The 14,478-nt window shown below is 43.1% G+C and overlaps 1 protein-coding gene across 3 annotated transcripts in view; it reads left to right on the top strand.

The window, feature by feature from the left end:
* Positions 1-14,478, top strand: part of SEMA6A (semaphorin 6A) — a 128,125-nt gene that overhangs the window by 94,448 nt on the left and 19,199 nt on the right. The window contains exons 16-19 of one of the 3 annotated variants that reach the window (XM_044263290.1): positions 1,263-1,321; positions 3,582-3,602; positions 3,742-3,792; positions 9,015-9,179. In XM_044263290.1, coding sequence (XP_044119225.1) covers positions 1,263-1,321; positions 3,582-3,602; positions 3,742-3,792; positions 9,015-9,179 — 296 coding nt within the window. The remainder of the gene's footprint in view (positions 1-1,262; positions 1,322-3,581; positions 3,603-3,741; positions 3,793-9,014; positions 9,180-14,478) is intronic. The other 2 variants (XM_044263298.1, XM_044263307.1) reach the window with 2 other exon arrangements.

The following is a 14,478-nucleotide window of genomic DNA, read 5'->3' as shown; positions in this document are numbered from 1 at the left end:
TTCTCAAGGTCACAGGGTCGCAGGGTCTCTGGGGGTCTCGGCACAATGTACCACCACACCCCTCGAGGGTGCTACAGGCCCCTGGCCATTTGTTCTTTGGAACATACTGTCACACAGGTCTTTTCTAGGCAAAGAAACAGATGAGGGTCTAGGAAAACAGTGCTGGAGTCAAGGAAAAGGAAAGAGAAAGAGACCTTTTCTTTTTCTTTTCTTTTTTCTTTCTTTTTTTTAGGGACATATTTTTCTTTTTTCTTTTTCTTTCTTTTTTTTTTTTTTTTAATTTATAGACTTCTATATCACTTATAAAGAGTTATGTTAACATTTTAGGGGCCCCTGGGCAGCTTAGTGGGTTAAAGCCTCTGCCTTCGGCTTAGGTCATGGTCTCAGGGTCCTGGGATGGAACCCTATATCGGGCTCCCAGCTCAGCAGGGAGCCTGCTTCCCTTCCTCTCTCTGCCTGCCTCTCTGCCTCCTTGTGATCTCTGTCAAATAAATAAATAAAATCTTTAAAAAAAAAAAAAAAGGGGTTAATATGGGGTACCTGGGTGGCTCAATGGGTTAAGCCTCTGCCTTTGGCTCAGGTCATGGTCTCTCGAGCCCCACATCGGGTTCTCTGCTCAGCAGGGAGCATGCTTCCTTCCCCCTCTCTCTCTGCCTGCCTCTCTGCCTAGTTGTGATCATTCTATTAAATAAAGGAGTAAAAATATTTTAAAAAAGAGTTATGGGCTGCCTGGGTGGCTCAGTGGGTTAAGCCTCTGCCTTCAGCTCAGGTCATGATCTCGGGTCCTGGGATCGAGTCCCGCATCGGGCTCTCTGCTAGGCAGGGAGCCTGCTTCCTCCTCCCTCTTTCTCTGCTTGCCTCTCTGCCTACTTGTGATCTCTCTCTGTCAAATACATAAAATCTTAAAAAAAAAAAAAAAAGTTATGTTAAGATTTAAACTTTTCTAACGTTTAAGAAATGCTCAACGAATCCATAAAAGAAGCATATAAATAATCCACCAACTAATTAGCTCCCTGAATAATATCGGTATTAGTGGCTTAAACCCTGCCTTCTCTTTGAAGAGTCCCATAAAGACTTGTTTCCATAAAATTCAGAGAGATTTTCCAGCTGTTATCTGTTTCTTTTTTTGCACCTGCCATTCAGTTTATCAAACCATGTTCATTTCTGGAGTGAAACTTCAGACTCATTCCAGAGTAAGGACGTGCATTATTGAATTTGTTTCCTTCTTCTCCCTTTTCTTTTTTTTTTTTTTTTTTTTTAAGACTGACTTTTGAACAGGACATAGAACATGGCAGCACAGAGGGCCTGGGAGACTGTCACAGTAAGTACTGCTTTTTATCCATGCTCATCTTTGTGCAAAGACCCTTTGGTCGGATAGCCCAGAAACACGACCCCACATGTGGGGCTAGGTGTGGATGGCCCCAAACCAGGCAGAAGTAACAGGAATCATCTTCTAAATATCAGAGAGAAAAAACAGTGTGTTGGAAAGCCAGTGTGTCAGTGCTGTTGCTGTCAAGTGCCGGCGCCTGTTTCCTTGTTATAACCAATTCATTCCAATTCATTCCAGAGGATATTAATTATAGCCGAGCAATAAATCAAATCAGCATGTCCATTAAAAAACTGGTTTTGTTGTTTTAAAAAATGTCTTATTACACCATACTTTTTAGCCGAATAATAAAAAGACTGATCGCTGTACTCTAGCTTTTTAACTGAATGGCAGTGTTTTGTTCTTGAACATATGCCTAATAAAAAACTATTTTTTTATTGATATCGGTTACCACTCACAGTAGAAAAAGATTTCAGAAAGAACCCACTAAGTGCAAGATGACTCCAAATAACCTTTTTTTATAGGAATTAATCTATTATGCTTACCTTGGAGTTCATCTCAAAAGTTATTAAGTTGTAACACTTTAGCTGGAACTTCATATAAAAGATGCTGGTCAAAAGTCTGCCCAGTTGTCCTATGATCTGATTAACATGGGTATTCTCCTGAAAAGGTTTATTAATGCTGATTTAGAGAACAATGCCACTTTCTTGGAAAATAGTTTACAGTGTTTTACATGTTATAGATGATGAATTCCAGAAAGCTTATTCATTCAAAATGGCACCCAAAAAATAGCTCCTGAGGGAATTAAACTCCTGTGGGAATTAAATTCCTGGGGGAATTAAAATCAGGTATACTCTGATACCTGATTCCAAAATGAAAATCACAGATCCAACCCTCAATCCTTGAGGCATGAGCACTGAACTCGCAGACTCTGAGGTACCACTCAAATTTCTACCTTACCTTTTTTTGGAGATCAAAAATAATCCAATAAAGAGGACTACAGGCAGCCTTATCTCCCAAATTCTTTGCTGTATTATTTCATTTGCAAATATTACATATTGGCCAAAGCTTTTTATTAGGTCTTCAAACACAAAACTTAGGGAAAGAAATGTACCTAGGAGACAGTGTCCTCACCAAAAGGCCTCCATTACTTGTGTGCCGTGAAACTGCTTGATGTTTGATCAGTGGATCTTAAATCATGTTAGTCATGTCGGACGGAGCCTTATGGCTCCGTTTTCAGGGAAACAAGTTCTGGTTTGTGTGTGCGTCTGTGTGAGCAAACTTAATTAGCTGACTTCAGTGAATAATTTTCTTCCTATTTTTATGATCTGGTGCTATGGGCATCTGTAGAAAACAGGAGTGTCGACTGGGACTGAATGACTGAATGGACTGAATGACTGTGAAAATGGCTGTTACCATCTCTGTCACGTGTCCACATGACCTGTGTGTTCTGGGGCAAAGGAAATCCAAAGGAAACCTCTGTATCTAACGCAGGGGAGCCCCTCAGGTCCCCAGCCCGCGATTTACTCTTCAATCTCTGTGTTATGGTGTGCTCCCTAACCTTGAACTCCAGTCCCAGCAAGGCACTTGGCGGGGGGGCACTCAGGGCAGGAAGTACAGCCCCCGCTCTGCTGCCTTTCCTGATGGCTTCTCTGCTCTCTGCTCCTGCTGGGGCATGACCTACTTCTGTTACAGACCTGTTCACATACAGGCATTCAGGGTTTAGATAACTGGTGCACAGTGACTCCTGAACAGGATTTTAAGAGGAAATGAGGAAATCATGAAGTCAGTATCAGAGGCTGAACTCAGAGCAAGATGAATGAACCAGCGACGTGACTCAGACACACAGCATGCAAATACCTGTGTGGCTAAGATGATGACACGACGGAGAACGTAGACAAAAGCGTTTCTAAGTGTGGTCCAGGTGTCACTTCTTTTGCCCACATACACGTCCTTCTCTATTAGAGTAAGGCCTCAAGTCCCAGAATCACATACACTAGCAGTTCGCATTCCGTCTACTAACTCTTGCATTTGAGTCTTGACAACAAAGGGCAGTGACTTTGAGGAAACTCACTCGGGGAGAGATGGGAGGGTGTGAAATTGGACCCGATATAAAGCAGAAATTAAAAAGCACTTAGTACTGGGGACCATTTGTAAGCATAATTCTCTATTAGCTCACTCCTGCTTATTATGTAAGTCACGCTAAGCAGAGTGTTAAACATTAAGTAACCTTCTCCTCCCTTTTGTCTTCCAGATTCCTTCGTGGCCCTGAATGGTAAGAAAGATATTACTCATAATTTAATATCGATAGAAATCTATGTGGGAAATCCTGTTTCACTAATCCTCTTGAGTATTTTCAAACCTTGAAGGTTTCTTTTTTAATTAATTTTTTTATCCTCATTATTTTTTTATAGACATTTCAACTCCTCTTCCAGATCATGAAATGTCTTACAACACAGTATATGGTCAGTTTACGGAATTTTTTTTATTTTTTTATTTTTTTTGGTAATTCCAACCCACTTATCCTGTCATAGCTTATAGTTTTCATCCCTAAACATCATGGACCAGATTCTTTGTTACTTCAGGGCCCCAATTCACTAAAATTATTTCTCCATCTCATGATGCTTCAAAAATCACTGCCTGTGAGAGACAATTGACATATGAGACTGGCTTCTACATTTTTAATCCACAGAACACAAAATTCGCCAACCTCAGGGAATTTGGTGAATATATTTAATGAGTTCTTGAGGGAGAAGAAATTGCTTTTGGATATAAGTATATCCAAGATAAAAGAACAGTGCGTGTAAGTAATAGGCCATAGCTCTCAACTGGCAGGGAACCATTCCCGAAAATGCTGACTTTCAGGGCGCTGCCCTCTGCAGGGGGAAAAAAAATCTGTACATCATGCAGAGACCAGTTCTCAGGAGGCAGACCTTTCCAATATCACATGAAAATTAGCCATCGAAATTTAAGTTCCCAAAGAGTATGTGTATTTAGACGTATTTTCAGTGAGAGTTCTTCCAAATGTATACAAGGAAGACTGACGCAGGGGAAACGATGTGCAAACAGGATTTACCCATTGTTCCTGCTCTGAAATACACAGACACTACATTAAACAAAGCCATGAAGTCCATAAACAAAATATTCTGAGCCCTTTATAAGAAAAACTGAAATGGAACTGAAGTGTTCCACTGCTGTTTCTCAGAGTTCCCCCAAACGTTTATAGGATAAACTATTCATGTGTTTTTTAAATATGGAAAACACATGTGATGGAAGACTGAAGCTTTGCATTATAATGGGGACTATGAGTTTCACTGATGCACAAACGCTGTATAGCTTTTGTGTTAAAAATATGTTAACAGTAACAATTCCAGGACAGCCTTTAAATGTAGAGGCAGGGAATAAAGGAAGGTGGGGCGGGGGAGGGGGAGAAAAGAAAGGCAGGTTTAGGATTCAGAGAAATAATTCAAGATGGCTACAAATGTGTTTAACAGCTCTATGTAATAAACTCTTACTCCCTGTGTCTAATTAGCATAAATAAAAAGCCTCTTTGGAAGGCCTAAAGCCTGTGCACTCCTAAGTGAGCTGTGCTGATATGGGAAATGATGCCTGGTTCCCTTGTAAAGGGAGGCCATGAGAGCAGATGAGCCCACAGAATTCATCCACCCTTAGTTGTATCTGTGACTCAAGCCAGAACGCTGAACACCAACAATGAACAAAAATTTCTCAGGAGGCAGATGTCGTCTAGCTTAGCTCACCTTCAGAAGGAGAACCCACTGAGCATCTGCTCTCCTCCACTATCATGCTTTGCAATCATTTCCTATAATTGAATAATCTTTACCAGATACTGAGGAATTCAGGTCTTAAATCTAATTGAACCAGCAACCTACTACCGAGCATTCATCAATTGGACGGAGACCATTTTTTAACTCCCAGGTAATTTCTCACACAGAAAGAATAATTAGACGATGGGACACTTTCTATGAACAAAAAGTCACCCTCCAAACTATGGATCTCTAGTTCCTTTACAAAGGAAAAGGAACATTTTAATTCCTCCATATTAACATCTTAAGGAATGATGCCTGTTCACCCTCAGCTCTTGATCAGTGGCTTCTGTGATGAAACTAAAGAAGAGTTGGAATTTTCCTTTCAGCTAATGATCCTGTCCATTTTAAGCTACATCTGTCCAGCGTCAAGTGGCTAGATGACTGACTGACCACCAAAATAAGAACTGGTCCAGACAGTACTTACAAAAACACAGGAGACTTTCTTTTCACAAACTATTCCAAGAGATGCTTATTTTAGAGTTAAAAAACCTAGAACAGATTTAATTAATTCACTCAAATATGTGTTGAATGCCCACCATGATGTCAGGCGCTGGACTAGGCACTGTATTTCTACCATCAAAGACCAAATTGCTATTTGTATGAGCACGGACACAGACTAAGAAGCCAACCACAAAGTCTAAAATGCACCCACTGTTTCTAGCTGTGTCCTTTGCACATCCCCCCTAAAATGTTCAGTGGCTGAGCTGAGGCTCATAGAGCCATGAAACGCGAACTGCCTGACTCACAAAAAGGAATCATTGCGATAAGTCTTGCAATCTCTCTGCTTGGCAAAAATTCTGTGCAACAGCAGTCACAACTGCAAGAACCTCTTTTTAGTGAATTGGACCCTATTTTCCTTCTCTCTCCCTTTCTTGTATTGATTTAGTATCTCTTGTTTTGTGTCTAATTGGCTACAATCATTGTTAATAGATAACAGTGGTTTGAAGGGTCTCTAACCTCTGGAGTCACAAAGACTTGTAGATATAGAGAAACAATATGATGCATATTAAAATTAACTCCTAAAATCTATTCCTTTGCATATGATAAGAATAATATATCAGGGGCGCCTGGCTGGCTCAGTCAGTGGAGTATGCGACTCTTAATCTCAGGGCCGTGAGTTCAAGTCCCACATTGGATGGAGAGATTACTTAAAAAAAAAAAAAAGAACACATCTTAAGCTCCACTGATTAAAATATGACCCTTCTTAATGGATGAACAAGACAAAACCATAGGCTCCAAATCTACTGACCTGTAACACCATATCTACAAATAAATGCCTATTTGCGTAGCATTATTTTGGTTAAGGAGTCTCTTAGGGAATATACAAAAATGATACAGCCTGTAGAATCAGATTTTAAGAAAGAATGTAAGTGATTTACTTTTAACATTTTAAGCTTGAAGAAGTAGTAATGACACACCTCTCTGATTTCAAACGAAGGACTGCTGTTTAACTGTGCTCTTACAAGGCAGTTCTAAAATTTTTGAGAATCAGGCATTGCTTTCTCCAACTGTCTGGCTCACTAGTGACACGTGTTGCCTATCTCAAGCCTAAGTTTAAAAGAATACAAACCTCAGTATGCTCAATTTTTTTCTTTAATCTTGAATACATCAGATGCACGGTTTCTCTAGATTTACATATAGAAAATGGGGATGCGGTGGGTATTAGACTAACACTTCAGCAATAGGAAGGAGCTGATTTCTCACATTTGTGTAAAGCATTTTTCTACCTAACTACCATCTGGTCCACATTAATTTCCTCTCATAGCCACAGCTTTCCATTACCAATGAGTTTTCCATGTATTTGCAGCATATGGTCCAGGAAATCTTTCGACGGAGAATGTGTCCCTTAGGCATATATTTCCCCTAGATTACCGTATTAAGAAATGTTCTCCCTAAACCATACTTATGGCATTACCATAAAATTGCCCCTTGAACACAGTTAAATTGAAAGTACTCAAAATGCGTATCAATTCAGGTAAAAGAAATTCCTGCTACTTGGAGAAAAGGGTTTTGTTCCCCACCCCACCCCACCTCCATTCTAACTCCCTACAAAGCGATTTCTAACGGTTTGCCTAGGCTGGGTGCTGAATTCTCTCTTGGGATGACCATGTATCGCCTAAGAGCGGTGTAGAATTCAGGAGTAGAAAACAAGAGGCTCTGTTTCAGACTGCAATATAAGCAAAAAAGAAGTCAGAAAATCTGCATTTACAAGTTTGGCTTATTTTCACTACTCCTGTTCTCTTATCGGTATTAAGAGATGCGCTGTGAAACCCAGAAATAAAAAAAGAGAAAGTCTAGAGGCAAGCATTCTTGAGTTGCAAAAGAACATGTTCCTAATAGCTGGATAGAAACCAGACTATGTGCACCAAAGCCAACGTTGGAAGCTGCGTGGAGGCGAACAAAATTTACGCAGAAAGAGGTTTCTTAAATGTTATGCACATGCTGTGGTGGCATTGGAGAGTGGTGTTTCCGCAGAAATCATGAGCGTGTAGGTGAGCCACATGGCTTCTTTGCTTTTCCCTCAGTCTTTTTTACATACGTTGTCTGTTACGTGCAGTACTGGAGTCTCCTGGGAACCCAACTTATTATAGTAAGTGTCATAAAGAAGAATGCAGTGCACTGATCACTGTCATCTACCTTCCTGGTCACCAGTATTTTATTTGTCACATACGTGGTATTCACAGCCCAAGGCTGGAGCCACCTGTGACTCTCCTCCTTTCTGCCAAAGCCACTGACTCCACATTCACAGTATTTGCCTCGATGGTCTTTCAAACACTGTGAAAGAGGAGGTTGCCATAGCGAAAATGGTTTAATGAGCCAAAGACTTAAGTTGAAAATCACGGAGAGGTTAAAATTTATTTCTCCTGGAGAGAACAGGTAGTGAGGCTTCCTTTAAATCACTGTGGCAGTTTACATCAAAGCACCTGGTGCGACCTGTATTTAACCTTGTGGGATGGTGGCAGGAAAGCTTAGCAATGTGTTCACAGAAGTATCCAGAGTTTCTGCCCTAACTCCCAACCTAGCCATGCTTTTCCTGACGTCATCCTCTGGTAGCCTCTGGATGTCAAAAAGCTGTCCCTTTCTAATCTAAAGCATGTCAGTCAGTGCGGCCTCAAGAAAGGCCTCTCCCAAGCCAGAGTCAGGAAGCCATGCAGCTGACTTTGCTGGAACAAGACACAGAAGGCACAGGCATGGCAACACGGGACAGCAGAGGATATCATTCCAGAGAAGCGGTGGTGGGAGCAGGTCCCTTTAGAAAGCTGTCACTTCCCTTAGAAATGGGGAACCCGTGAAGCTGAGTTGAAGCTGAACGCAAGACACACCCTCCATGAGAGAGGCTCAGGGAGAAGGGCTTGGGACCGAAGAGTTGTTCCTAACAGGCAAGAGGCTCCTCCATTACCATCCATCCACCCCATTAGTCACAGAGGGTGTCCGCCAGAGTGGACACATCCTGCCTTAAGTCGTGCTACACGAATATCAGAGAAGGCCACCGGTCCTTCCTGAGCACGTGCTGTGTGTCAGACACTGCTGGGTACTTTCCCCACGATGTCACCTCCTCCTCCCCGTGTGAGGAGGATAAGGTATCATCATCCCCATTTTGTGCACAAGGAAAATCAAGGCCCAGAGAGATTAAGTGAATCTCCCAGGTTCACCGAGCAAGCAGCAGAGACAGGCTGTGGCCCTTCACCCTCCACCTACAGAGAGTCTTCTGCAGAACCCCACTCCCAAGCCTGTTACCTGGAGGGCAACCTCCTTTCAGTCCTCCAGCCAGCCTGGGGGGCCCCCTCCTGGCCTCTGAGCAAAGGGAATGTGGGGGTGTCCAGCGATGTTCTCCCTAACTGTATTTGTGATGAAAACAGGGCACTCCAGTTCCCTCTTGCCCAGCACCACCACGTCAGACACGGCGGCTCAAGAGGGGTATGAGTCTAGGGCAGGAATGCTGGACTGGAAGGACCTGCTCCATTCACCCGACAGCACAGACTCTTTGGGGGCGGTGTCTTCCCGTAATCACCAAGACAAGAAGGGTAAGGCCTTGGAAATGACTCTTCCTCTGGGGGGAGAGGGAGGGGAAAAGTGAGGAGGACTGTGTAACTGCTTCCAGCTGAACCGTGCAGTGTTGAAGGAACCTCCAACACACTCTGATTGAAAGCTTCTTAAAAAAAAAAAAAAAAGACCGCAATCCAGTCCTCTGTGCTCGGGTTGATCCCAAATTATCCCACCATCAAGGAGAAACCACACAAAACAAATAACACATCCTCTAAGCTCCCTCCACCCAAAAGAGGTGCAGTTTGGCCCAAAGCAGACCCCTCTCCATTCCTCTGAGCTCATTCTGGGATTCTAGGTCCTCTTCCCCCATTCCGTTAACCGACGGATGGCAGAGCCGGCCTCAGCATGTGCATGCAATCCAAGCAAAGGCCCGTCTCCTGCGTGAATGGGGAAACAGTGGGCCAGAGTGTCCTCTGGCCAGTAGCGTCCCTCACTCATGCGTGGTGCTGAATTTGAATGGAGCCGTGATCCCGCGATGTAACTGTAACTGCCCTTTGAGGACAACGGCTGAGACAAAAATATGTCATTTAATCAAGCAGAATTGCTATGCATTTAAAACCGAAAGGAAGCTGCGCTCAATGAAAGGGACTCTACTGTGAACTGTCCTAAATTCTCCCCTGCTTTCTTTGCTCAACGAGAGACAGGAAATGTCCTCTCTTTTCTCGCCGGTGGCTGCTTCTGGTAACACATCCTACTTTAGTTGCAGCTGCAATCGAAGAGGCCTTTACTTGTCCAGAAAACAGTCTTGTAAATCAGAGCCTGAAAAGCCCAGTTATGTCGTGAGCTGCTTCCCCTCATTCAGAATTGTTCACTTCTATATGTTTTCAAGAGTTTCATCCAAGCGGGGGTTGGAGTCTCAAGGGCAGACCAGCCACCATGACCCCTGGAGGCCAGTCTCTGTCATGTCCCGCGTACCCCCTCCCGGGGTTCTCTATGTACATATTTCCATCTTTACTTCAAGAGGCCATTTGCCAGGCTGACCCATGCACTGGACTCTCGCCCTCTTTTTTGCAACTCATCTCCGCTGCTGCGTGGGCCAAGCTGCCGTGTGCAGGTGCGGCCCTTGTAATTTGTTCCAGAGCATGTCCCCTCCAAAGTCCATTTTCTTACTCCTCTAGAACTTCTGATTCGTATTCCCTGCCCCAAATCTTAAGAAGAGTGGCTTCTGCCTCAGCAGCCTCCTGAAGCTGGAGGCATCCCCGCTCTTCCCGTTCCGAGAGCGCGCCAGGCTCACGGGGGGCGGGACAGAACCATCATGGCGGGCCACAAGCCTACCACGTGCCATTATTTGTCATGTGTGGCTCCAGACCGCAGATGTGTTGGTCTTGGCCGAGTTCTCCAGAAGAGACGGCTCCGTGAACTCACTGGGTGTTTGCCCACTGTGACTTTCTGAAAAACCAAACAGCCATCCCCGTAAAGCATTCAATATGTCAACCAAATAGCTGGCTGTTGGTTCCAATCATTTCCTCTTCACTTCACCGAGACGGGTGGCGTGAATCTTCTCCAGTCGTTAACTCCCCAAGGGATGGAGGTTATCAAAGAGTCCAATTAACACTTTGACAGATCATTTTAAAATCCGGCATTGTTCATTCTCTTGGGTCTTATTATGAATATTGACAAAGCTGGAAGCAGTCTACAAATTGTCAAACAATGGTGGCAGAGGGGACTGCATGGGTGTGTAACATGATCACTGTTCTTGTGCTGTTGACTCCTTGCCTTGCCCTGTCAAATTCAAGTTTGGTTTTTGACAATTGATTATGGTTTGACGGGGCAATGACAATGGGTTGTTATGCAGAAAAATTTTTCCAAAACAAAACAAAATTGTAGCTTAATGTTCCTTTTGCCATGATTTTTATGATTTTAATTTCCATTTTGCTCTGAATTGTTTTTCTGTTTAATGTTCATGATTTATTTTCAACTTCTGTTCTGTTTTGCTAAACACTGTGTGGTATGACTTGGTGATGGCGTTATTCCGTTGGAAAAGTCTTATTTCTTTTCTGACTCAATGATGACGTCCCTTAACTTGGCTCAATCCGTGATCTCCTCGCTTCTTTTCATTTCCTGATGTGGGTCCCTTAAAGATGTCACATCCGTGTGTGCAAGCATCTCCCAGGATGCGAGAGTTTCATGGGTTTTGGTGAGGGCCTCTGGCGGGTGCTCTTTTCACTGGGTCAGTTGTCTCATGGGAATGTGACATTTGTGTGCCCCAGCTTTAGGAGCTAAATATACTCTGGAATTGTCTCTAAAACATCACACATTTCCCCGCTAAGCAGAAAATGTGTCCCACTCACCAGCTTGCTGAGGAGAAGTCAAGTGCCCCATGCCTTGTTTTTTCATTCTGGCTGCTGAGTAAGAGGCCCCAAGCCCAGGAGCCCGCAGCTCTGCCCTGCAGATCTGCTGACCACCGCTGAGCCAGCCCCACTCTATGTCCCACGTCATCCTCCAAACAATTCTGCATTTCCAGAGTATGTTTGCTTGTCTTTTTCTTTCTTTTCCTTGCTGTTGTCTTTCGTCTTGACTTAATCCTGTGCGTTCCTCACATTCTGTCAAAGCACCAATCCTCACCTTGCAATCTAACCCCTTCTGCTACCATTGTTCTCAGCCTCCCCCTTTCCAAATAATAGACCCAAGCCCTCTGCCCTTCTGTGGAATGTTCCAAGGCTCTTTCCTTCTACACCGTGAGTAGCCTTCTGACACTGTACGTGTACAGAGACGGCCATACTAAGAGGCCTGTAAGGCTCACAGAAGCATTATCACTGAAAATGAAGTAATTTTCTCTCTCAGTAACTGGCCTTGCCCTTCATTACCCTACTGGCCTTGTCTAATGTCTCTTGCCCTTGCTGCTTTTCTTTAAAATTGCCTGATACCTTTCAAGCCCTAGATTCATTAGTAAAAACACAGCCAACTGCTCTGTTTTATCTCTGGGTCCCTAGATGTCTGGAGCCTCTAGAGCCAGCCCTTTAATCACCAAGTTGAGAAATTGGATGCAGCCCTGGCTACTTCTTTCTTGGTTTTGCCACATTTAAAAATATATATTATTTATTCATCCTATAACTATTGAGGTGGTAATGAGTAGTTACAAAGGGGCTCTAATTACATATGAATAAGAAAGAAAATCCACTTTATTTTTAGATCTGGCTCATCTCCCCCACCACCACCCCCTTCCCACAGCGAAAGAAATAAGAGGTTTCTTTTTTAGGTTAAGCAATACTGAAAATTAATAGCCACTCTTGTGCTTCTTGTTTCTGACCAAAAGTAATAATACCATAAAACCTGATTTCCAAGAAGACTGAGAGATATGTGAGGAAATTGGCCATGTACTGATCTGCCAAGGGAGCTGTGTAGCATAAATATAAAATGTAAATGCTGACCACTGCTGTTAGGACACAATACATCAGAGCAGGAGAAAATCCCCTACTTAAGACTTTATAGATTCTTGTGAGCTGTCAGAAAACAGATAAAACAGTCAATATATACAAAGATGTTCCTATTTGATTGGAAATGCCAGCGCTGTAGTATGCTTATATATTTTGGAAAATCTCTAAACTGAGATACTATCAATTACATTTAGTCAAGAGGAAATATACTTGCCGCACACAAGAAAAAGATGTGGAAACCGAATTTAAATTAGAGATCAGATGAATAATTTAAACTAAAACATACAGTAAATGTTGAATATATTTTAATCAATGTACAAGCCACTTGTGTAAGCAATTCCTACTTTGGGAAATAACATTGCAGCAAGATTCATAAGGTCTGTCAAGTATGGTGATGAGTATGTTGTCCATACTTCAAAAACAATCCTGAACAGAATTTTCTAGATGATAAGAGTTCATCAATGGTTCCTCCAACACCATGTGGCCTCCAGCAGTAGGGCCTCACAGTGGGACAGGCAGCTCCTTATAGGACAGGATTTAGGTCGCTGGGGACATCACGGCCTTCAAGAATACTGAATCCTGTGCGAGAAGGTCATGTCCTTTTCATTCCTCTTTCGGCCTTCCTGGTTATGTCAAGGGAAGAGTCTCAGTTTGGTGCTTCATTGTTAACAACTCCCTTAACTTGCCACTTCCCACTTTGAGAAGAATAAATAGGTTTGGACTGGGGGCTCTGCCATGCAGCTGGAACCAACTGGAAATTACAGTGGTTTTGCTTTCAGTTATCTTTTTTATGGTTACCTTCTATCCATGAAAAGTGATGCTTTTACCCCCATTTATGATAACGACAAAGTTTCTACTTCAAAGACATTTTAAAGGTAATTTAAATAAAATACTAAGTAAATGAGAATGTGGGAAGTCCAGGGGGATAAAATTACTAAGTAATATGGTAGGTAAGACTCACGGGTACCACTAAAACTGTAGTATTAGTAGCTGCATGACTAAAGTTTGGGTAACTCTGGCCTCAGGCAATTAGAGGAGTCCAGTGGGGATTCAACTACTATCAAAACATGGCTTCTGGCATTTGGAGGAACAAGATTTATAACCACCATGCTTCTGTGGGCTGGGCTCCTTGTGTTGCAATGTTATGATCTAGTGCACTTCTGACATCTCTTCCAACTACTGAGCTTTGTGACTGGGGATGAGAAGTTTGGTCAAGTAGGAATTTAGAGTAAAACGGGTTTAGACTAAAAGGAAATTACTGATTCTAGTCTTGCTGAGCATCTGGTGAGCAGCTTCTCCAGACCAGCTGTGGGCCCTGCAAGGATACCTGTAGCTAGTGATTCCCCAAGTTGTGGCTGAGGGAAAGCTGAGCGTCAGCATTTCTGCTGCCCATCTGCTTTACCATTACGAGTCTGGACTCGTGACACAGTGTTCCCCTGACCTGGCAGTAGCCTACTCCTGACCCCTTTGTCCCTCTGATCCCATTCAAACTCTACCTATGCTGAGCCTCAAAACCTCAGAGCCAGGCTTTCCTCATTAACAAGCTGAGAAATCCAATTTGAGGGGAGCATGGCCCCAATGGCACTAGCTTTTTAACAACCTCTGATCCTTAAAATCTAATGGATTGGGGATTTTAAAGTGCCCCAATTCTATGGGGAAAGTAATTTCTTGGCTTCTATCAAGTCTCATGTAGGTGATCTCACACCCAGAGAGAATTGTTAGGGAGGACAGCAGTAAAGGAAGAAAAACAAGGTCCTCCGCCTCTCCTGACTCCCACACTGGGGCCAGATATTCTCTGCCATTTCCTCAGTACCACTGCCATAACAAAAATGTCTTCTGAGGCGTCTCAAGCAAAATTTATGACTGGCTGCACATGCAGTATGGGAAGCCAATAAGGAGT

Source organism: Neovison vison, chromosome 1 (assembly GCF_020171115.1).
Source record: "Neovison vison isolate M4711 chromosome 1, ASM_NN_V1, whole genome shotgun sequence".
Classification (NCBI taxonomy): Eukaryota; Metazoa; Chordata; class Mammalia; order Carnivora; family Mustelidae; genus Neogale; species Neogale vison.
This window is presented reverse-complemented; position numbering and strand designations above follow the sequence as displayed.